General features: G+C 53.0%; 8 protein-coding genes across 8 annotated transcripts; 5 read left to right on the top strand and 3 right to left on the bottom strand.

Annotated features, from left to right (window-relative positions):
* Positions 1-1101: 1101 nt before the first annotated feature.
* Positions 1102-4026, top strand: JN550_009871 (uncharacterized protein; the record flags this gene model as incomplete). Its single annotated transcript, XM_049321990.1, has 1 exon — positions 1102-4026. One exon carries the CDS (start codon positions 1102-1104, stop codon positions 4024-4026), a length of 2925 nt encoding a protein of 974 aa, XP_049168193.1.
* An 826-nt stretch (positions 4027-4852) lies between these two features.
* On the top strand, positions 4853-5982 carry JN550_009870 (uncharacterized protein; the record flags this gene model as incomplete). The annotated part of the gene is made up of 2 exons (XM_049321989.1): positions 4853-4994; positions 5060-5982. 2 exons carry the CDS (start codon positions 4853-4855, stop codon positions 5980-5982), a joined length of 1065 nt encoding a protein of 354 aa, XP_049168192.1.
* Positions 5983-6025: 43 nt separating this feature from the next.
* On the bottom strand, positions 6026-7333 carry JN550_009869 (uncharacterized protein; the record flags this gene model as incomplete). Its single annotated transcript, XM_049321987.1, has 1 exon — positions 6026-7333. One exon carries the CDS (start codon positions 7331-7333, stop codon positions 6026-6028), a length of 1308 nt encoding a protein of 435 aa, XP_049168191.1.
* A 423-nt stretch (positions 7334-7756) lies between these two features.
* Positions 7757-8368, bottom strand: JN550_009868 (uncharacterized protein; the record flags this gene model as incomplete). Its single annotated transcript, XM_049321986.1, has 1 exon — positions 7757-8368. One exon carries the CDS (start codon positions 8366-8368, stop codon positions 7757-7759), a length of 612 nt encoding a protein of 203 aa, XP_049168190.1.
* A 1124-nt stretch (positions 8369-9492) lies between these two features.
* On the bottom strand, positions 9493-10236 carry JN550_009867 (uncharacterized protein; the record flags this gene model as incomplete). The annotated part of the gene is made up of 1 exon (XM_049321985.1): positions 9493-10236. One exon carries the CDS (start codon positions 10234-10236, stop codon positions 9493-9495), a length of 744 nt encoding a protein of 247 aa, XP_049168189.1.
* A 2813-nt stretch (positions 10237-13049) lies between these two features.
* On the top strand, positions 13050-16148 carry JN550_009866 (uncharacterized protein; the record flags this gene model as incomplete). The annotated part of the gene is made up of 3 exons (XM_049321984.1): positions 13050-13787; positions 13850-14218; positions 14268-16148. The coding sequence occupies 3 exons, from the start codon at positions 13050-13052 to the stop codon at positions 16146-16148; spliced, it is 2988 nt and encodes a 995-aa protein (XP_049168188.1).
* Positions 16149-17724: 1576 nt separating this feature from the next.
* Positions 17725-18645, top strand: JN550_009865 (uncharacterized protein; the record flags this gene model as incomplete). Its single annotated transcript, XM_049321983.1, has 1 exon — positions 17725-18645. One exon carries the CDS (start codon positions 17725-17727, stop codon positions 18643-18645), a length of 921 nt encoding a protein of 306 aa, XP_049168187.1.
* A 2443-nt stretch (positions 18646-21088) lies between these two features.
* JN550_009864 (uncharacterized protein) lies at positions 21089-22921 on the top strand (the record flags this gene model as incomplete). The annotated part of the gene is made up of 3 exons (XM_049321982.1): positions 21089-22501; positions 22797-22829; positions 22904-22921. The coding sequence occupies 3 exons, from the start codon at positions 21089-21091 to the stop codon at positions 22919-22921; spliced, it is 1464 nt and encodes a 487-aa protein (XP_049168186.1).
* Between the last annotated feature and the right edge of the window lie 335 nt (positions 22922-23256).

The raw sequence follows: 23256 nt of genomic DNA, 5'->3' as shown, positions 1-23256 counted from the left end.
CTAAGCCAATGTACCCTTATTGCCTGCCCATCGACCGAACTGGGGCACCACTTTGTACAATTCCGCCCTCTGTACGAACGTCAACCCCCGGCTGCACATTTTCTTCTTCCCTTCCCACCCGTGGTCTTTCTTGCAGCCGTGAACTATACCTCCTCGCTCGGCCGTGGACTTGTTCTTCTTTCTTGTGTGTTCTGTTTGCGACGACCGCTGGCGCCCGCTGTTTGTAGAGCTAGCTCTCCTGGACTACATGCTCCGTCCGTACCTAATTGCGAAGTCGGGATACTTTCTGTAACCCCACGCTCGTCACGTCCCAACTCTCTTCGAAACCCATTCGCGTACGACAAGCCCCGGCGACTCCTCGACCAGGCGTATCTTGACAGTCGCGGGACTCTGATCGCCCGCCACCTGGGAGCACGTAGGCGAGCTCCACCGCTCTTCTCCCCCCTCCGGCGCTCTGCTGCTACTTTGTGCTATACCCGTCGTAAGTTTCAGAGCCACGGCCCATGGGCCAACGCAGCAACGACAGCATTAAGACTGACCAACTTTCCTCCATCGCCAGGCTCAATCTCGAACGGGACCCCTCGGCACCGGCACGAACCTCATTTACATCTCACACGCATTCCCGGCTCGCTGCTGTCAGAAGTCAGAAGCACCTCCTCCGTCCTGCTAGCTGCTACAATTCTCGCCCCAACACCAGACGCGGGAGCTTCAGTCACCCCACGACGTCGACGAAACCCCGGCTACCACGTGCCGGCCACCACACGGTCTACCTTCCGCCTGTTGGCGAAAAGTAGTATCTGTTATCACTCGAACGGGAAGATCTACGCTTGTCCCCACCCGATCGAGTGGCGCGGCATACGGAACGACAACTCACCAAACCGCCGGGTCGCTTCTCAAGGTTTCTCTTGTTCGACGAGTAATAGCATGAAGCCTTCCTTGCCTAAAGTCTGAACCGAAACCGATCCCACTTTATTTAGAGCAGAGAAGGCTTCGTCATACGGGTTGCATAAGCGGGCGAGGTAGACGACACCTGTATCTCATCTTGGCCATCCTGGAAATCCCATACCGGCTCGCCCAGTCTGGGCTGACCGCTCAGCAAACATGATCCGAAATAGGGGGTCGCGCTCCCCCCCTTCGCCCTACAGGGCCCTGGCGCACCACCCGGCTGGAGGTCAGATGATGGACTCGGTGTCCCTGATTCGGTCGTTCAATGTCGAGACAAACCCGACCCGGCCAATGCGCCCTTCGCCATTGACGGCGTCGACCATCCCAGACATGCCGCTGGATCTGCTTGATCGCATGAGATCCTTCCCCCTGTTCATGACAGCGCCCGAGGACTTCTTGGTTGCGATTGGGAAGCATTTAAGACCGCAAATCCACTCGGCGCACGACCACATCATTACCGAGGGCGACAACGCAAAGGCCATGTACTGGCTAGTCCGCGGTGTGGTCGCCGTGACATCTCGAGACAGCGAGGCTGTATATGCTGAGCTCAAGCCAGGCTCCTTCTTTGGCGAGATCGGCGTGCTTATGAACATGCCTCGGACCGCCACAATCATCGCCCGGACGAAATGTCTGCTTTTAGTTCTAAAGAAGGAAGACCTACAACAGGAGCTTCCCAAGTTTCCTGACATGGAGAAGGCGATTAGGCACGAGGCGCACGAGCGACTGACCATCCTGAACAAGAAGCGCCAAGAGGGTGGCCGGACACTCAAGACCGCCACTGGGTCGAGAACGGCGAGGTCTGCAGCACCTGGGGAGGTCTCCACGGGCGAGAAGGGTGTCATCAAAGAAGGCGCCGCCGTCGTGAATCACAAAAAGCGGAAATCGCCGAGTCCTGGTGTTATTGAAGACCCATCAGGCGGCAGTGCCCTGGGTAGTGGCATAGTCAACGTACGGCAAACACTGAAGGAACTTCCCCTGTTCTCGACGCTACCCCCCGATATCCTGCATTTCCTGGGTATGAGTGCGCAACCCAAGTCATATCCGCCGTTCACAGACATCGTACGGCAAGGGACGCTGGGCTACGAGATATACTTCATCGTTCGAGGCGAGGCCGAAGTAATCCACGATCCACCCAAAGAACAACCGTCCAACAAGCGCATCCTCCGATCGTCCTATGTGAGGCCGAGACTGCGCCAGGGTCAGTATTTTGGCGAAGTTGCGAGTCTTGGTCTATCACGTGAGCGTACGGCCACGGTAAGGTCTATTACGGCGGTGGAATGCCTCATGATCACCCCAGAAACGCTTGACGAACTATGGCGGAAATGTCCCCCCGGCATCAGAAAGCAAGTCGAGGAGACGGCGCGAACACGAATCAAACCCAGCGACGTGGATGCTGAGATGACGGACGCCGACGTGAGTGATGGTTCTGGGCCATCTACACCTGTCAAGTCGACTCCGACGGTCACATTCACTACGCCCTCGAAGCCGACGTCACCAGCCAAAGATGACATGGACATTATCAAGCCGAAGGATCCAGATCCTTTCCTCAGCGTTGATATGGAGAACTTGAGAAACCGGCGCCGCGGTTCGCTCGCACCCCCGACCCCTCCAGCCGAGTCTCCCAGCACCCCAACTACCAACGGAATCCGACAACGCATGATTGACATGACCACTCCTGTCAAGTTTGCAATCCCCTCCTTATCCCCTGATTCTGAAGGTCCTTCTAAAAAGGCTAGGATCCTGCCGAGACGGCCCGCTCAATCCGCGAAGGCGGTCTTGCCCGATGACATGCTAGTTGCCATCTGGCAGTGGCTTGATATCGTTGAGCTCCTACGCCTACGGCAGGTCTCCACGCACTGGCGCAAGATCCTCGCGACCTCCCCCAAGCTATGTCGTGATGTTGATCTAACCCCACACAACCGCATTCTGACGGACCATGTGCTTGTCTCGGTCATAGCTCCCTTCATTGGCCCCCGTGCTCTATCGGTAAACCTGAGCAACTGTTTCCACATCACCGATGAGGGCTTCTCGGCTCTGTGGAAGGTCTGCGGCAAGAACGTCAAGACGTGGAGGATGAAATCTGTCTGGGATGTCTCTGCCAACCAGATCCTGGATATGAGCGAGCATGCCAAGGGTCTTGAAGAGGTCGACTGGAGTAATTGTCGCAAGGTTGGCGACAACCTTCTGGCGCGAGTGGTCGGCTGGGTTGTTCCGGAGCACCCGCCTCAAGGTGCCAAGCAGCAGGTGGTTATCTCAAGCTCTCGCGTCAGGGGGCAGAAGCCCCAGACGCAGACCATCACGCTGCCACCAGCTGGGACCGTGATAGGCTGCCCGCGGCTCAAACGACTGAACCTGTCGTACTGCAAGCATATCACTGATCGATCGATGGCGCACCTCGCCGCCCATGCGTCAAATCGCCTACAGACACTGTCGCTGACCCGATGCACGTCGATCACCGATGCCGGCTTTCAGTCTTGGACACCCTTCCGCTTCAGCAACCTGACACACCTCTGCCTAGCTGACTGCACCTACCTTTCAGACAACGCCATTGTAGCTCTCGCGAACTCAGCGAAGGCACTGACACACCTCGATCTCTCATTCTGCTGTGCGCTATCCGATACCGCGACAGAGGTCGTTGCCCTTGGTCTGCCCATGCTACAGGAGCTTAAGATGGCGTTTTGCGGCAGCGCGGTTAGCGACAACAGTCTCGCTTGCATTGCCCTGCACCTCAACGACCTACAGCGCCTGAGTGTCCGCGGATGCGTGCGTGTCACTGCTGCAGGCGTGGAGAGCCTCCTTGATGGCTGTTCGCGGATGTCTTGGTTAGATATTAGTCAATGTCGCAACATAGAGGGTTGGGTGAATGCCGGCGGGGTTGGCAAGTGGGGATACGATGAACGTATCAGTCAGGGACTTGATCGCACTGCTATTAACGACGCGGAAGGCGACTGGGAGGCACAAAGTCCCCCAATGCTCAAGCGGATGAGCATCCTGCCGCCTAGGTCTATGAGCTTCGGCAGTCGCAAGTCGAGACGACCGGTAGCGTTTGTAGTCGAAAAGGGGCCCGGTGGCCTGCGGTAGCGTTTCCGATAGAGGACCAGGTTTGGCATACACGCAGCACAACACGATTTGACGTCGGGGCGGGCATTATCTGGTGGCTTCATAGCGTTTCATACTGCTTATTCTACATATGGGAAGATATGACGGACAAATACCCTGTCGCACATAGAGCGGAGTTATGTGGTGGAATGCATTTAGGTATGGTAGGGCCGGAACCCATCTGTATTGTACCGATTTTACGAAACCCTTTGGCTTTGGGATTGCGTGAACCAGGTAGAATATGCAGAGAAATCGCCAAATATAGCGACCCAGTAAACACAACCTTTGCATACAAATCACACGTTAAAGTTGGATCTAAAGGTATTCCCTGTGGGTAACGAGGGGGGTACTGGGGTAGACTGAGTGTGGGCGACCATGGCTGCATTACATGCTGCGCATGAGCACAGTCTTCTTCAATCATCGCAAAGACTGAGCATTTCCATCAAGGCTCACTGGAAAGAGTGGACTTGGTCTACACACTCTCGGCGGCTTATCAATCCCCCGTCCGTGTGTTATAGCATAAACGATTTGATAAGCTGGTGGATCGGAGGTGGACCGACTAGACCCGCTCTATTCGGAGCAGCCGCCACGGCGTGGCTTGGGATGCCGAGCCGTCGCCGTCTTCACGGTATTTATGACATCAGAAAAGAGGGAGGGAAATTTTTCATAAAATCGACAATTCGCAAAGGTAAACTCTGGGTTCCAGGCATTTGATTGAATCGTTCGACACGTTTCCACCTGTGCATCTTGACAGCGGACATAATCGACAAACCATTCAGACCAAAAAAAAAACACACAACCTGCGAAGATGAAGCAGTGGGTCACAAATCAGGATGGCTTCGACAACCTCAAGCTGGTCGAGGCACCTAAGCCGGACGAGAATGCACTGAAGGAGGGCGAGGTCTTAGTGAAGGTGAACCGCGTTTCACTTAATTTCCGTGACACCGAGGGTATGTTACGATGCCTCCAGGCCCCGGTCTACATTTCTGCGGTGACTGACTAGGGCGTATAATAGTCATCATGGGTCTTTACGGGCACCACGATTCAATGTCGCAGGGTGCAAGTGGACTGGTGCCATGCTCCGATATTTGTGGCAGCGTCATCAAGGTCGGCTCCGGAGTCACCACCCTGAAGGAGGGCCAGCGTGTAATGGCCACGTTCAACCAAACACATGTGAAGGGACAGGTCCTCGAGAAGGACATGATCTCTGGGTTGGGACTCCCTGCTCCAGGATGCCTGACAGAGTATCGCGTATTCCAGCACTACGGGCTGGTGAAAGTGCCCGATTATATGACCGACGAGGAGGCTTCGTGTCTACCCATTGCAGCAGTCACGGCCTGGATGGCCATCAACTCGTTCCAGCCGATCGGTCAGCCCATGGCAGGAAACGACAAGGTGGTGCTGCTCCAGGGAACTGGGGGTGTCTCAACCTCGGGCCTGCAGATTGCCAAGGCCCTCGGCTTGACCACCATCGTGACCTCGTCGTCGGATGCAAAGCTCGAGCGTGCCCGCAAGATGGGTGCCGACCACACTGTCAACTACAAGACGACCCCCGAGTGGCACAAGGCTGTGCTGGAGCTCACCGGAGGAAAGGGAGCCGATGTCATCTTCGAGACTGGCGGTGCCGAGACCCTGGCCAAGTCTTTCGACTGCGTAGCGTTCGGTGGCTTGATCAGCTGCATCGGATACCTCTCGGGCAAGGAGGATGCACCAGGTAACAGAATGAACACCAACTTGCTGGCTCTGAAGCGCAACGTCACTTTGAAGGGCATGTTGAACGGACCTGCGGATCGGTTTGAGGAGATGTTGGGTGTATATGCCAAGGCTCAGATCCACCCGGTGGTGGACAAGGTCTTCGAGTTCGACCAGGCGAAAGAGGCTCTACATTACCTCTTTGGAGGAAAGCACTTTGGCAAGGTTGTCATCAAAGTGCCATAGATGAGAAATATATAGGCCGGCGGCCGTTTGGCAAGAAGTATATCTACCAGCCATCTCGAGGGCTTGCGTTGTGTTCGGACAGCGGCATCGTACCTCCAGACACAAGGTATTCGTTCATCGCATGTCCAAGGCCGGTGACCCAGCTCGGCCCCTCATCCGGATAGCCTCCGTGCCACGCCAGTCCTTCATAGAGACCATCTATAAGTTCGCCACATATGCAAGCCGTATCCAGGCATAAAACCTCCTGGATCGCCGGGAGGAGCTCGAACCATGACCTACTGGTCAGCTCTATGGAGCATATGCACAGACTTCTTAGGGTTTCCTTGTGAGCACCGAGAACCCCCAGCAAGTCCTGCCCCTCGCATTCAAGCCCTCCGAGTGAAAGGCTTTCGAGATGCGACCAGTGATGGCCCGGCGTAATGATGTCCGGCAGGCAAGCGGGTTTCGGTATTCGCCCTGCGTAACACCCCAATGTGATTCTTAGATCCCTTAGCTTGTCCAAGGACGAAAGAAAACGACCGACGACTCCCGTGCCAAAGAGATGCTTAGAAGCCGGCTCGGAAGCCCCGTCTGGTCTCCCAGCTAACTCTGTGCTCGCGTTCAACGAGAGCTCAACCATCGTCAGGTTTTGAAGCGATGGCATTGCGTGGAGTCCCGTGCCCAGCCCCTTGGAGAAGAAAGTCCAATCGAGGTTTTCACAAGCGAGGGACCGCAGCATGATAGTACTCCCCGGCAAGGATGAAAGAAGCGAGCGTAGTTCGCGACATCCGGTTGGTTTTGATCGAGTAAACCTTTGGTTTAAACGTTTGATCTTTTTGAACGGACCCATGTTGTTGCCCGCCTGTCCTTGACGTGGGCGGTCACGGTACCTCACTTCAATTTCCTGGAGGTTCCCTAGGCGGGACACAATGCCCTGGAGCATGCGGCAGTCTTCATCGAGTTGGATCATCTCGATCTGGCGATCTGCGATCTTCTCGTACTCCTGAAACATCTCATTGAGCTCCTCTGTTGCTGACGGCGGGGCGTGGGTCTCCCGTGTATTGAGCCGGTGTGTACGTTTCTCATAGTCGAGGATCAAGTCCACGCGGTCCTTCTTCCGGCCATCTGACTTCAGCTCCAATCTGTTGGTAAAGTACACGAGCGATACAACATTCTTGGAGATGATGGGATGGCGTGATAGCAGCTCGAGCATCTGAAAATCATCATGGTGAAAGTGGAATTTCAGACGGCGATGGGAGTAGCAAGCTCCGACGTCGCCGTAAGCGCGGCATGTCAATCGAAAGTTGTATATGTCGTTTGTTTCCAAGTGCGAGCAAACGACATGAACAAGCTCTGCCGAGAGGCGATCCATCACTGCAATGGCAACGCGTCGCGGAGCGGCTCGGCAAATGTGGCCAGATTCATCAGGGTGGATGTATTCTGGGCTTACATCACTTAGACCCTAGCTGCAGCGGGGCTTAAAGTGGATATATGCATGACAACTCCCTTGCCATTATGTGCGTGTGGATAGTCCTGCCAACGCTAGACAGCCTATTTCTAAGATGTTACATGCACTTCAGTGTGTAAGGAACTCCTCGTTCATATGTAAATTATTTGAATCATTCGCTATGGACTTGGAAGACAATTGGGCAGAAACGAAGGTGGCACAGCTGGCTCACTAGAGACTTCCCTCTGTCAAGGACTAATCGTGACGAAGTAGATGATAACAGTCTTCAGGCTTACTTACAACAGAAACCAACTTTCCGATCCTCCATGCAATGGAAAATTCTCTATACTAGCCCTCGATGGCTGGCACAGAGGGCATGGGTATAGACTCAGGACCACGAGGCCCTACGTTTCCCCTCTTCATGAGCACCCGCTCATGCTCGCCATTTTCAAGGCGCGTGATCCAGTCCTCGGGTTTGAACTCAACGCCGAAAGGATTCTCGGCGAATGCAGGGCTCGAAAGGAAGGCTTTACTATCCTCCGCCGTCTCGAAGACGTCCACCTGCGTTTCAACCTTGTTGCCGTCGGGATCCAGGTAGTACATGCTCACGGTCGGTCCGTGGTTGACGGACCAGAAGGGCAAAATCCCATGGGCCTTGCGTTGTTTGTAGGCAAGCAACAGATCGTTGAGCGTGTTGAACGTGAAGGATACATGGTCCATGCCGGCGGTAGCTGGGCCTTTTGGCGTAGTTCCAGGAACCTGGGCAATTGCGATGCGGTGATGCTCGTCATCATAGGTCAGAAATGACAGTGACTCGTTCTCGTACGCGGCATGAGCACCAAGGAAGGTCTTGTAAAAGTTAACCATCGGCTTGAAATTCGAGGTTCGGAAGACAACGTGTGCCAGTTTGGCAGGCGACATCACAGGGCTGGCTGTGGCATCCTGAAGTTTGGTATCCATTATATATGATGCCGTTGGATGATATCTCAATGATTGAATAAAATGGTAATGATTGATTCAGTGTTGCAGGATGATTCAAGGGGAACAACAGAAATAGAGAGACACGACCTGTATTTATATTCGGTGCATGGACATTCTATAACTTGACCATGCAGGCGCGGGGAACATTTGGCAGGACATTCGAAAGTTCTTGGGCATGTCTGACGTGTCCAGCGTGGGCGACAGGAAGGACAGAGTTGCTGCCGTCGGGGTTGCCACACCACAATTGTTACACATTTGCTTCTCCAGTACACTTGATTACTGAGAAGTTGGATTTTAGTTGTGTAGGCGCGCGGGGGATCGCGACGCGAGACTTGGAAAGTCTCCGGTTAGACCACCTTGGAACAAGGGGTCTGTTGTTCTGCCCCTCAAACCAATAGTCACCCTTGGACGGGCTGACCTCTACTCATGAGATACTCCAGCTGATCCGTTGAGTTGTTGCTACGGACTGAAGTGGGGAAAGCATGGGACTTACGACACTTACCTTGTCCAACGTTGATTTTCCGTTCCTCGCGCGCGGCAATGAGTAAGCAACGGTTCCACCGGGAATACCGCCGGAGGCTGGTTTTTCCAGAAAGTCCTGGTTCTAATGCCATGATTTACGAGCATTGCAGTTTGCACAACCGACGCTTGCATCTCAACCTGTGAAGAACCACCGCATGTACCAGACGTTCTGTTGTGGAAAGCATCTCTCACGGGAAAGGGCAGAGGCAGCTGGACATACGGAAGGGAACACCTTGGTGGGCTATGACTAAAGCCGAGCGGCAAGGCCTCCTGTGATGTCTGACACAATGTTGTCATACTTCTTGATCTGCACCAGTCAATAATGGAGGTATGTGCAGTGGCATTTCTCGTTGGAGTTGCACCAAATGCTCACCCCAACTTCTCCAAGGACGACCAGTCACGCAGGCCACTCCAACTTGTTGTTCTCTGGACGTCTTTTTGAAGTGGTCTTGCTCACTAATGTCTAGAATCCTCATCCCTTGCAACTTGAGATGCCCGCAACGCATAGTCGAGACACAATTGATTAATTAAGATTAGCCTAGGTCCTAATATGCCCCTACTATACAAAGCCGGCTGCTGCCTTAAGCCAACTGTGCCCTCATAGCCCCGGGGACTGCCAAGCTTGAATGAACATCTGTGAAGAAAGCCTTGGGGTCGGCCACAATCTGACTGACTTGAAACCCGGTGCCGGTATCGACGCCATTGGCCAACACCCCGGTAGTGAATGGCCCAGTGGTACAACCGATACTAACCCGGAGACCTTCGGGCTTGCTCGCGTCGACCGGGACGGGGTTGGGGAAAGCAATGCGCGGCGGGCCGGTGGCACCCCTGGCACCTTGATGAATGTGTGTCGCGGTCTTGGCCGGCGACTGGTATTCACCTCTGAAGCCGGCAATCTCAATACGATAGCAGATCGTGTTGGCAGATGGGATGACGCCGTAGGTGAATATACCAATGCTTCCCGGAAGGCCACCGGTGAATCTTGTCGCAGCTCCAGTGCCATTGACGACCTGATCCGGTGTTGCGATAACCTTGTAGGTTTTCGCAAAGATTTTCGATGCAGAGTCCCACTGCCACTGGCCTTTTTGGCCGTGCTTGATTTTGTTCCAGTCGATTCTGGTATAATCAAGCTGGGACCAAGCGATATGGGCGTAGTCGGCCCGAGACCAGTCAACGCGACCATAGTCGAGCTTGGACCAATCGATGTGGCTGTAGTCAACACTCTTGAAGTTGTATCCCCTGGGTGCGTTATCGTTCTGTTGAGGAGCGGCAGAAACGGAGGAAACCAGGATGGCCGACGTGGAAAAGATGGTAGAGAACTTCATTGTGATTTCGTGTAGTGAACAGGTGGGTACAATTCAGATGATGCTTCACATGTAGAATTCGGTGTTGACGAAACGGAGAATCCTCGAACTGTTATATATAAATCCTGGCCTATGCCAGTCGGGTGAAATCAATACCATCTGCCTTGGCCCACGTCTACGGCTTGCAGTGCGGCCGCAAGGGAATGCATTTGTCTAGCTGGTAAGTTGATGCTCGAAGCGCAACTCATTACCAGAGCGGACATTGTAAAGACAAACGCGTAACAAAAAGAGCCAATCACGATACAAGGTGATCGCCGCAGTTCAAAATTTAGCATCATATTTTAGTGATTTTCCAATAGTCCTTAGGCCAAGACGGATCTGTACGCTACCGGTACTGGAGCACTTTCCTCATTTTCTCAATGAGACTTGTCTTGGAAAAGAGTAAAGCACCATAACACTGAAATAAGTCCTCGATGTACACGTTGAGGCTCTTCTGAATAGAGCTTCCTAAGAAGTTAGGCTAGTGGATTGTCTCAGACAAATTATCTGGGCATTACACAGGTGCCTTGTGCCAAGACGCCCGGCTGCTAATATCTCCGACATACTAATCTTCCACGTAGCGGCGCTGACGGCGCCAAGTCACCTAAGTAGTTGCTCACTGGCAGCAATCAAAGGTTATATGAAAGACAGACCAGATGGCGGCGGCCGAGGAGATGTGGTCGTCGCGTGATATCGCATCATGTCATGTGACCTATGAATGTCGTGCTTTTCATGTCCCAGGTTGGTAGATTCCGTATCCCGTCCTGCTGTGCTTGCGGTATCGAGCAAGCCTCTTTCCAGCAGAAGTCCTGTAGTGATCATGGATCTAGAATGAGATATGGCTCACGCCGAGTACAAGGACAGACGCGCTCCGGTTAACAGTGAAAACTTCAAACCCAAGGGACGTACAGTCTCAAGTGGTGTCGTGACAATGACGAGGTGAGACCCGGCTTATAGCGCAGGCGACTGGAAGCCGCCATTATCTAGGTATCTAGACGAACACTTACACTGGGGCTCTCTGGGATACCATCTAGAGACTGTTCCCCTGTTCTTAATGATTTGGGTACATAAATTGCGGTGAATTGATTTGAGACTGTGCCAAGAAGCCCAAAACTTTGGTATCTCAACATCGTGTGCTATTTTCACTGTTGAATTTCGTCCATCAACTTGTGATTGGCTACGAATATATCCTTGCCTGCAAGTATCGCAGTGCCTAGTCTCATCCCAGGGTCTAGACCATAGCCACATCTCAGGGGCCCACAAGGCGAGGAGGCCGGATGTTTATGAACATAGGCTCGCCTGTTCTCAAGTCACTCCACCCCGTGATCATGGATCCCGGGCAGCGGCCCAGGACACTGGCACAGATAACGCAATCATGATTAGGCGCATATATAGCTTAATCATTCACAACAATTCTGCGTGTGCGTTGGAGATTCGCAATGCGAGTCGCGTCTGCAAGTCGCTATATGCCAGCATCGTCAGTAAGCATCCACGGAGCCGTTTAGTAATGTGCTAATTTGATTATGTTTGAATCAATGTAGGCCGGGCAGTATTAGCAAATTCTGATATAGTCCACAGGACCAGGTTGGCTACAATACTTTCCATGCAGGCTTAGCAGAAAGACGTCAGCCCTCCCAGGTAATTAGTATACCAGAGCACATATCGGATGGATACACCACAAGCTCACCAACTTGCTCCTTGGCCCAAGACAGACCCAGGATGAGGGAGAAAGTTTGGTTGGATACAGCGTGTGAAGCTGCTCGCTGGCGTGGCAGGATGATAGAGTACATTTCATCCTCATTATTCGACCATCCCGACACCCAGGGATGGAGCGGCGAGTGCCGCTAGTCCTCCGAACGCGGCTGCATAGATAGTACGGTTTACGCCCAACGGATGCAACGAGTTCAGGGACTTGCCATTGCAAATTATCACTTGGATCCACGCTACTTGATCTTATGATTAGGGAGTTCCATGGAGTTGCAGTGTTTCTTACCGTGGAGGCACAGTCGCGAGTCACCAATGATTGCGGCGTGTCGGCCGGATGGTCGGTCCCCGGGGATAATCGGATACAACTAGTGTTGGTAAATAAGCAGCGGCCGGACCCACGGAATTGCCAAGCGGCGATCCTGGCAGCGCCAGCCACTGAGCTTTCACGCCTCAAGTGCCTCAAGTGCCTCAAGCAGTGAAGGCTTGGACTGTTGCGAGTCTCGGTCCGACATCTGCACGTCATCACAGACAGAGGGGGAGAGAGAGAGAGAGAGAGAGCGACGGGACTGGACTGGACTGGGATCGAAAGTCACCGTCGACTTCCTGTCTAGCGACCCTTTTGTTGTCCTCCAAGAGGGGGCAAGTGAAGGCCGGAGCCGGTTGAGCCATTATGTACTTGATTACTACTCGAGCAGTCCTGCCCTGTGCCATCCTGTCCCTGTATGTAAGCAGTGTTTAGCGTCTCTGCAGGATCCAGCCACGGCGATTGCCGTGATTCAGCAAGGCTGTGGACCAGGTCATGGGTACGCCGTAGGGCGGGGGTTTATTCTTTGGGTAGGCGTACAGATTAGTGTGTACCGTAGTCATGTACCTCTGCAACAAAATCTCCCAGCTACTCAAAACTTACCTTCTACTATCTACGTCACGGACTTCAGCCAGCTTCCCCCCCTTCCCTTCGCGCGGCAACCCGCCGTCTGTCTCAGTCGTGCATTCGTCCCAAGCGATACTATCGAGGAATACGGGGGCCCTGCGGCGCCCCTCGCGAAGATCGGACGGTCATTGCTGGAACTGGGCGGGCCTCTAACACAATGGCTACCGCATCGCCCCAGGACGATGACTCGAGTCCGATGGACGTATCGGCCGGCCATTCGCCGAACGGCCTTGGAGACTCTACAAACACTCCGACAAACTCGACACCTCGCGACGTGCGTGCTCCGGCTGCCGGCGCGGCCCCCGGCATTAGCCACAACGGCACCGGGGGTATTGTGATCGACCCAAGCGTCGAGCCGTCGTCGGCTCTGAATCCGAGATCCTGTGTGACCTGCCGGCGCCGTAAGGTCCGCTGCGACAAGCATATGCCGTGTAGCAATTGCCGCAAAGCACACATCTCCTGCATATTCCCTGCGCCAGGGCGAGCGCCGCGACGCCCTCGCCCTCGAGATCCCCACGCGCCGCCGAAGCAGACGACGGAGCGCGAAGTCGAGCTGATCAAGCGTTTGCGGAAACTCGAGGGCATCGTCGAGGAGCTCAGCGGCCAGATCGAAGTCGAGGCGCGCCATCCTGCGAGTATCGGCGGATCGCCCGATGACACCACCGACGATATAGACAGGAGGCGACAGGTATCTGCTTCCTCGTCGAGCTATAATCTTCCCGCCGGGTTGCCTGCACTACCTCCAGCACCGGGTCGTTTGATGAAGACGAGCAGTTGGGGCCCCTTGCAGAGTCCTACACTTGGAGTCAACAAGGATTTCGGCCGACTGGTCCTCAATGATAAGGGCAAGACACGCTACGTGAGCAATGCGTTCTGGTCCAAAATGAACGACGAGGTAAGATTTCCCGAGGGTTTCATCTGAAGCTATGCATGATTGGCTAAGTTTATCTGCTATAGCTCGCACAAATCAGGTCCGAGACGCAAAAGCTTACTGATGAAGAGACCGACGAGTCTGGTGACGAGGGCAGCTCCCCGGAGACGCTGGATTCCGAGAAGGAGCTCTTGACAGATCACCATGCATTCATTCTTGGCTACAGGTCCTCGGATGTTGACCTGCGCAAACTTCACCCCCTCCCGTCGCAGATTCCCTTTATTTGGCAAGTCTACACCGAAAACGTCGACCCGCTGGTGAAGATATTACATATACCGTCAATGAACAAAGTCATTCGACAAATTAGAAGCGACATGGACAGCATCTCCCCAAACTTGGAGGCCCTCATGTTTTCCATCTACTACGCAGCCATCACGTCGCTGGAGGAGGATGAGGTAAGTGGATATACTCGTCCTGCTAGGCAAAGGCTGACTAGTTTTGCAGGTTAAAACGAACTTTGGAGCCGACAAGTCGCACTTGATTAAGCAGTATCGGTACGGGACAGAGCAGGCTCTGGCAAAGGCCAATTTCTTGAATACCTCGGATCTCGTCGTGATCCAGGCGTTCACACTTTTCTTGGTCCTGGTTCGTCGTTACGACGACACGCGATTCTCCTGGACACTTACGGGGCTATTGATCCGCATCAGCCAGTCCATTGGGACACACCGAGAAGGAACCCACTTTGGCAACCTGACGCCATTTGAGGTTGAGATGAGGCGTCGTCTATGGTGGGCAATATGTGTTCTGGACCTCCGATCGGCCGAGGACCAAGGCACCGAGTTGACCATCGCCGAACACACGTTTGATACGCAGTTCCCCATGAACGTTAATGATTCCGATATCTCCCCCGACATGAAAGAATTCCCACGCGAACGGCAGGGGGCGAGTGACATGACCTTCTGCCTCATCCGATATGAGATTTGCAGCTTGGCCAGGAGGCTCCACGCCGCCAGCAACCCGATGGCGCCCTGTCCCAAGGACACCCAACTAACGCTACAGCAGCGCGAGGATATGCTGCTTGAGATGTTTGAACGTGTGGAAGACAGATACTTGAAACCCGAAACGGATCAGAACGTTGATCTGCTCCACTGGGTGGCCGCAGCCATAGCCCGATTGATCATGGCGAAGATGAGCCTGATTATATACCAGCCGGTCTTATTCCCTTCTCCTGGACAAGAAGTCTCCCAGGAGGTCCGCGATCGCCTCTTCAATTCTTCCACCGAGGTAGTCGAGTATAACAGACTCCTCAACAGTGAACCGAAGTGCAAGCAATACCGTTGGCTTTTCCAGACGTACACTCAATGGCACGCTGTTGCGTACTTGCTTCTTGAAGTCTGTCGCCGGCCATGGTCAAGCTCTGTGGAGAGGGCATGGTTGGCCCTCAATAGCGTCTTTAACAACACAGAACCGCACGAATTCAACAAGTTGGCCCAAAACGGTGCCGTGTGGCTGCCATTGAAAAGGCTGATGCTCAAGGCAAGAAAACACCGAGAAGAGGAAGTTACTCGTCTCCAGGGAGACCAAGAGGCAGCCCGAGAGCTCGACTTCAGCAGCTCAAAGACCCCGCCGGCAAGTTTCCAGCACTTGCCTAACTCTGTGCGTGAAACAATTGCTCAAGATCGTTGGCGCAAACTGGTCGGATTGCCAGCACCGGAGAAGAAATTCACCCACGGGGGTTGCTTCGAAAGTCCGGCCCCGACTGCGAATGTGGCGCCAGCACCCCCAACGCAAGTTGCCGGACAACCTCAGATGTCACAGACGCATCTCGATTACATCAGCAGCGTCATGTCCCAGCCCAATTTCCACCCTGTCGACTTCTGGTCCGCAGCGTTCCAGGAGAGCTCGGCCGACATCGCAAGACAAGCCATCCTTGGCAATGGCCTCCAATCTGGAAACTTGTCTGAGCAGCAGCAACGGCAACAGTCACCGATGCCAAGAGTGTCAAGTAATGGCAGTCCGATCACGAACAAGGGTGGAATTGCCTTCCCGCGTGAGAGTGTCTCTACACCTCTTTCAAACTCCCAGACACCTTCGCAGGTGCCCCTTACGACGAATATGCCTCAATCATCTGTGCTCGCAGCAGCCACAGGAATGGTGGATGATAACCCTCCGCCATGGCTCTGGTCAGATGCATGGAAATGGAACGATCCACAGGCAACTACCAATGCCGCTAGCAATGCCATCATCCCGACCGTTGACGAGGGTGATATCAACATGGATGAGGAGTTTGACTGGCAGGACTGGCAGCAAAGCATCCGTGGCTTTGAATTGGATTCAGGTTTTGGGATCGGGATGTCTGGTGGAGGGTTCTCCGGTGGTATTTGAAACATCGGCATGTTCCTGGCCGTATCTGGTGTGTACATGATGGGTTTGGGGGCCTCGGCGCGAAGAGATTTGGACTGATGATACCCTGTTTAGTAGCAGTAATTGATTTTGGGACTGATTGAACAAAATACATCGTCTAATTGCGCCTTCGAAGTTGAATACTCGGAAGAGACTCTGGCCATGCTTCAGGTTATGCCTACGTATATTGATCCATTCGAACACAAGTTTACCAGAGGCCGGCTGAACGTTAGTGAGATCGATGCCTGCTCATACGTTCCTAGCGCGTGATGGCACCGGCAGCCCAGGCTGCTACGCTTCAGTCAGCTCTCCCAATTTCTGAGCAACCGACATACGTTATGCTAATTTCTCCGTGAAATACTCATCTAATTGGAGATGCTATTGCCTCGCGAAGGCCGATATATGAACCTAGGTACAAGGACTATTACCTTCGCCATGTGATTATCCTGTATAAAACTAGAGATGTTTTAGGATCTGACCATATAAAATGCCATTCCGGGTGAATTCGGAATTGTTGCCCGGCGTGAAGATTGTCCAATACGCCTGACTGCACCCGAGCATGTCTGATACGTAGACTAATAGCAGAAATAATGACAACTCTGTAACACCAGCTAGATGTATTACCTACTACGCGCAAAGGCCATTGCCAAATCCTTTGCGAGCAGCTAAATGATAGTACACAACTCTTGCCCACAATGCCACTGACAACTGTGCAGCTGTACAATGAAATCTCCTCTAAGCTCGAAAACCTACAGCAGCGACAGTCATAATGCCATTGGCACAAAGTGGCGAGGTCCTCTTTCGCTCATAACGCAGGTTGGCGCCTACATGTCTACTTCTCATTGGCTCGAGTTTGACTCCAACAACTAACCACCGTAATGCAGTGTTGCCGCTAGCGACGTGTTGGACTTGGATCACTGGTAAAAGCGGAGTGAAGATTGTTTTTAGCACAAGTTCAAAGTAGCGCATATACACACACGTGACACGCATGTGCAGGATGTTGCAAAGGCGTTCTCTAAACCCCCCAATACTAAAGAGCAAGTCATGCTGCGTTTCGCTGGCGCTGTCCACTTTGTTCCGTGTCCGGACTCATGATATGATGTGACCGATCCACTCTGGGCCTAATCTCCGCCCGGCGTGCTCCTTTCGGACTTCGCACCATGACCAACCCCGAACCACGAAACGAGTGGGTCCATTTTCACTGATGCCTAGTTGGGCATCTGAATGCAGCTAGTGATCCCTATAACAAGTGGACATAGTAACTATCTACGATACATTTTACGAGTTCAAAGTCTCCGACGTGGAGTAATACAACGTGCGAGAACAATCCTGCTCGGCGATGACACTCTTCCATCGTCCGGAAGCTAGGAAGTTCGTTCTGCAAGTTCAAGGCTATCGCAAAATACAAGATGTGACTATCAAGAGTATAACTAAGAGGACCTCGTCTTGAGCCAGACGTGGAAATTGTCACCAGAACCTGCATTCTACTGCTGTACGGCTTATTCAAACGCTCGAAATACTACTTGATTGGTGCAAGCCAAGAAAAAAAAAACTGGTCATGGCTTTTGATCCTTCTGTGCTGCCCAAGGATTTCCTTGTCACTTCTTTTCAATTCACAAAGAATGTGCATCGCGACCAATACCCCTCGATTGACCCCACAAAGCCCGAAATCGCTCTCGACGGAAAGGTTGTGGTGATTACTGGTGCAAGCCGTGGTATTGGGGCCAAGGCCTTCGCCCCGGCATTTTCCAAAGCTGGTGTAAAGGCACTCGTTCTCATTGCGACGAGTGTTTCAAAGCTCTACGCCGTCGAGGACGAGGTCAAACTGATCAATCCTTCGATCCAAACATTGTCGCTGGCTGTCGACATAACAGACAACGTCTCTGTCGAGAAAGCTTTCTCCAAAATCGAGAAAGAAATCGGACATGCAGACATACTCATCAATAACGCTGGTGTTAGCAATGAAACCTTCGGAGCCTCCTTTGCGGACGAGGATCCGGATGTTTTCTGGTCCAATTTTGAGGTCAACGGGAAAGGCACGTATCTGGTCACGCGTGCCTTTATCAAAAGCCTCCCCAATCCTGATACATCTGCTGTTATCATCAACATGATATCTGGTGCGGGGTGGGTAATTAACCCGAGCCATTGCGCCTATGGAGTATCAAAGCTGGTAGCTCAGCAGTTAACCGTCAATACCGCGGCTGCTTATCCCAACATGACTATCGTCGCCTTGAATCCTGGGCTGATCGACACAGATATGGTACCTCCCCCTCTGCGGCCGCTCGGATTCGACACGCCGGAGTTGGTCGGAGGGTTGGCGGTGTGGCTGTCACATCCACATGCGAGGTTCTTGAGTGGAAGAACGCTGTGTGCTCACTGGGATGTCAACGACCTCTTGGAGAGGAAGAATGAGATTATCAATAGCAGTCAACTAAGGATGGCGCTTGTTGGTCCATTTGGTCCACAGCAGTTTCGATGATCTAGACCGGAAATCATGATCGGATGCATGTCAAAAGCTAGCATCTAGCTCGTTGCAACTGAAAATTCCATAGAGATTACCGATCCTGAATACGAGCAAGTGAAAATTGGGTGAGGTCACAGGTCACCATTTCGCAAACATTTCCTCCATTCCTCGAAACCCAGGAAATAGTCTGGGTATCTAGTTTGAGTGCCGACTAAGTTAGTCCCGGCAGGGTTGTGGATTCCAATCAATTACCTATGAATCTCTTGCAATAAATCAGATTGAAATGGGATGGCTGTGATTTTCTTGTTTTATTTCAGCCTGTCATCGGTTGTGGGTTAGCTCGGGATCCTATACCTGGGTGTTTACCCTTGTGTGTGAGTCAGCCGGCGATGCATCGTGAGTCAAATGTAAACGGAAGCGCATTAAAAAACAATTCCCATCCGTCAAAGTTGTTCAATCAAGTTGCTCAACTGGTATGAAACAACTGAAGAGTCGAGTGTTGCCGTGCTGTCGCGAGTACATCTCGACACGCTGCCTATCACTCCAAAGATTTAGGGTCCAGCTCAACAACGACAGAAGGAAAGGCCTGTATGCTTATGATCATGCTCGACTTTGTCTTGCTTCCTTTCGACATACACTGTGAGGTCATGCAAAAGCTTGACTTTCGATCCACCCTAGCGTTGAGGCGGGTGAACCGATACTTCTATGCCAATCTTGATGTGAAATGGCTATCTCCAGATGCCCGTCGCCCGTTCCTTGTCGAGGCTGAGAGATTTCCTCAAAACCAAGACAAGCTGGCTTGCTTAAAGTGCCTTTGCATGCTGCCTAGAGAGATGTTTGGAAATGCGCAGCGGGCGCGGAAGAAAGCCAAGAACTTCGCTGCGTCAAGTCAGCGAGGTAGTCGCTTTTGCTGGAATTGCGCCAGGGAGCATAAGCTCTACCAGCACATGTGCACTGTTAAAAAGGGCGGAGAGTGGTATACTCTGTGCTGGAAGTGCCGGCGCTTTGGTACGAAAGCCCGCTCCTGTTCAGTTCCGGGGTCTAGCGAACCTTGCAATCGCAATAGCTGGATGGATGCGAACTGGACCTGTTGGGAGGAGAGAATGGAAGAAGCACCTTCCATTGAAACACTTCCGCGAAGTCTTCAACAACGAATAGTGTCCTTACTATCCTACAACGATGCCATTTCCATGGTAGCAACATCATGGCAGTTCCGCCTCCTGGTAGACCCGCAGAAGTGCTGCCTACATGACAAGTTCAGATTTACTTTCCAGCACGTACTGGTGGTGGCTATTGAAGATGATCGGGTTGCATGCTATACGTGTTTTCGGGTACTGCCTAGCGCGCAATTTTTCGCCAAACAACCGGAGCTGGCCCGCGACTACACGGACACCTTTTGGAAGCGGAGGTGTGAGATCTGCACCCGGAGAATGTACTGTTCACCCAAGCCCCACGGAATCTTGGCGGAATGGAAAAGCTGGGAGTTGTGTGCGGACTGCAAGTTGCTCAAAGTTCAAGACCAGGAATGTTTAGGTTGTCTGGAGCAAGTCGCTCACGATCAAAACTGAATTATGGGCGACGCTGACAATGAACACCTCAACCCTTCGCCGTCTACTTAACCTTCTGTACCTACAAAGGACATTGAGCGCGACACTTATTAAGACAATGTCCTTATTGGAAGGCTTGTCACATGTTAATTAGCTGACAAGCAGATTTTGGGTTGTTCACGCGTTGTAGTACAATAGACTTTGGTTCTACTGATATGGCATGCGTAGTATCTTCACACGTAACAAGATAAACACCTTATTCTATAAGGAAATGTTACAAGGTGCAAGGAGACTCGTTGCCAGGGCCGAACCAACCTATGGCATAGGAAGCCTCAGTACAAGGAAAATGCCGTCCCGGCATGGCGAGTCATTCGTGACCGTAAGGTAGCTTGATGGCATAGACGACACGGGTCCATAGTGATAAGGAAATCGTACGAACCTCCTCCTTATTCAATAGTAGAAAAATGTAACGGGATAGCTAGCACTTGAGCCACGTTTGTATACTGCCGACGTTGCTAGGCTTGGCTGCCTGGCTCTAAGTAAATGACAAACAGAGGAAAATCAGCTTCAAAGTAGTCCGCATGAGGACCCACTGCTCACGCACTGGGACCTAGTGTTGACTCTCTAAATAGGAGCTCGGCAAAGTTGAGTTGAGGTTAACGTCCTTGGCATAGGGGTGGATCAATATGGGTCTAATTCTGACGGGCCGATGGCGGCGTTTCCGTAGGTGCCTCAGCTAAAAATGGTCCGTGCTGCTCCGAGATTCGATTGCCCCGGCGCGGCAGCACGCCGTAACTACGTCGCATCAGCCACCGGAGACAAAAGGGACCTGTGCGATAAACCTTCTCGCACCGCAGAATCCGACCTTATCCGTTGATACAACCCACGCGGCATTACTTGACGAGGGCGCGATGGATCCAGGAAGACGAACCTTGATAAGCGGGCGTAAGTCCCCCCCTCGCCAGATTATCACATCTCCTAGACGGGACCCAAACAACAGGATCACGAAGCCCGCCCGCCCAGCTGGCAAGCCGCCTGCCGCCTACCTGACCCAGGATGAGCAGGCCAGGAAGTTCGTGGCCGACGAGGACAAGTTTGTGCTCAAGCAGTCCAAGAAGAAGGCCGACATCCGTGTGCGAGAAGGCCGCGCGAAGCCCATCGACCTCCTGGCATTCAACCTGCGATACATCGACACCGATCGAGATGTCTTTGACGATCACGAGGCCGATGTGGAGATAGACGTGCCAGCGCCGGTCGCGGTCATCGAAAGCCTGGACGTAGGTCAGTTGGAGGAGCTGGACGGGGACATCACCTCGTACCACACCCTGGAGATGAACAGTCAGAACCGCGAATATTGGACAGCAGTGCAGGCGCTCTGCTCGGAGAGGCGCCAGAAGCTCAGGCCCATGGGCGCAGAAGAGCGAGCCGTCAGCTCTGTGAGCGCAGACGTGGACAAGATCCTTGGGCCCAAGTCGCTTGAGCAGCTCGAGAAGCTCGAAGGACAAATCAAGGCCAAGCTCCGCTCGGACGAAGCAATAGATACGGATTACTGGGGCCAGCTGCTCAAGAGCTTGCTGGTATACAAAGCCAAGGCTAAGCTACAGAAGATTTATGCTTCTATCAAAGAGACCAGGATCGAGACCCTACGAGAACGGAATCCAGAAAAGGCCAATGCGATCGCTGCTGCCGACACAGCCTCCTCGGAGATGCCCTCGCGCAACGCCTCCGCCCCGACTGTTCCTTCGTCGTCGAAGCCTACTTCTGCTCTAGGCCTTGCCTCGCATGCGAGCGGCGCGGGCAACGCTCCCCCAGGGACCGCGCGCTTCTCTACCACCGGCAATGAGGACTTCTCCCAAGCAACCAAGGCGCTCTATGAGCGGGAGGTCGCCCGAGGGATCAGCGAGAACGAGGAGATTTTCACGGCTGAAGAGACAGTCCCTGGTACCGCCAAACCTCAATGGGCCGACAAGTACCGGCCGAGGAAACCGCGTTATTTCAACCGCGTGCAGATGGGCTACGAATGGAACAAGTACAACCAGACCCATTATGACCACGACAACCCACCGCCCAAGGTCGTCCAGGGTTACAAGTTCAACATATTCTACCCGGATCTTATCGACAAGACGAAGGCGCCCACGTTCAAGATTATTAGGGAGCATGGCAGACGGAGGGGCGAGTCGTTCGCTGCCGCAGGCGAGGAAGACACGTGCCTGATCCGTTTCATTTCCGGGCCGCCCTACGAGGACATTGCATTCCGAATCGTCGACCGTGAGTGGGATTACAGCGCGAAGAGAGACCGTGGGTTCAAGAGCAGCTTTGACAAGGTGTGTAATCGTCTCTTCTCCTTTCTATTTTGTCCCTTGCATCTGTTTCACGTGGTAAGGAGACCCCGTTCAACACGATCTACGGCTGGGGCTGTTTCTGCAGAATCATTGGTCTCCACGAACCCATTCACCCTTCCCGATGCCATCCATAGCAACAGGCTCAGCCACCCGTATACCCGCCTGACGCTCAGGCGCGCGGATATGAAGTCTCCCTACCAGTTCATTTCGTGTCACCATCCCTCCTGTTCCTGAAACGACCCTTGCACTTCACAGAGCTGATCTTCCACACTCATAGGGTATACTGCAACTTCACTTCCAGTTTAAAAAGGTAAGCACATCCCTTGCGAGATCACCGTGACCATTCCATCGGCACACCCATCGATACTGACCTGTCACTCGCAGATCTATTATCGCAAGTGACCTTGCAGTATGTGGTCGAGTCTTCTTTTTCTCCGCGGAGAATTCTCGACAAACAAACGCTCGTATTGTGGGGGCGCATTGCAAGGTTGCCATATGGGTGGCTTGGTAGCCAGTGTGGTCCTTCATGATCGTTGGGATTTCTGCATCGCTTCGATTCTTCGCACCGACTAGCCTGCACCAGATCTGGGGCGTTTGTGACACCACGTTCGGGCCACTGCTGCCTCACTCCTGGCCCATGCCGTGTGCCACGTCCCATTGCCTAATCGACGGAATTTGGTCTAGTAGGAGCAGTCTTTGGCGAGAGACCTGAAAATGAAGTGTGAATTCCACTCTTT

Source organism: Neoarthrinium moseri (assembly GCF_022829205.1).
Source record: "Neoarthrinium moseri strain CBS 164.80 chromosome Unknown scaffold47_Wmoseri_CBS_16480, whole genome shotgun sequence".
Lineage (NCBI taxonomy): Eukaryota > Fungi > Ascomycota > Sordariomycetes > Amphisphaeriales > Apiosporaceae > Neoarthrinium > Neoarthrinium moseri.
Note: the sequence above shows the minus strand (reverse complement) of the source record. Positions and strands in the feature narration are given on the sequence as shown.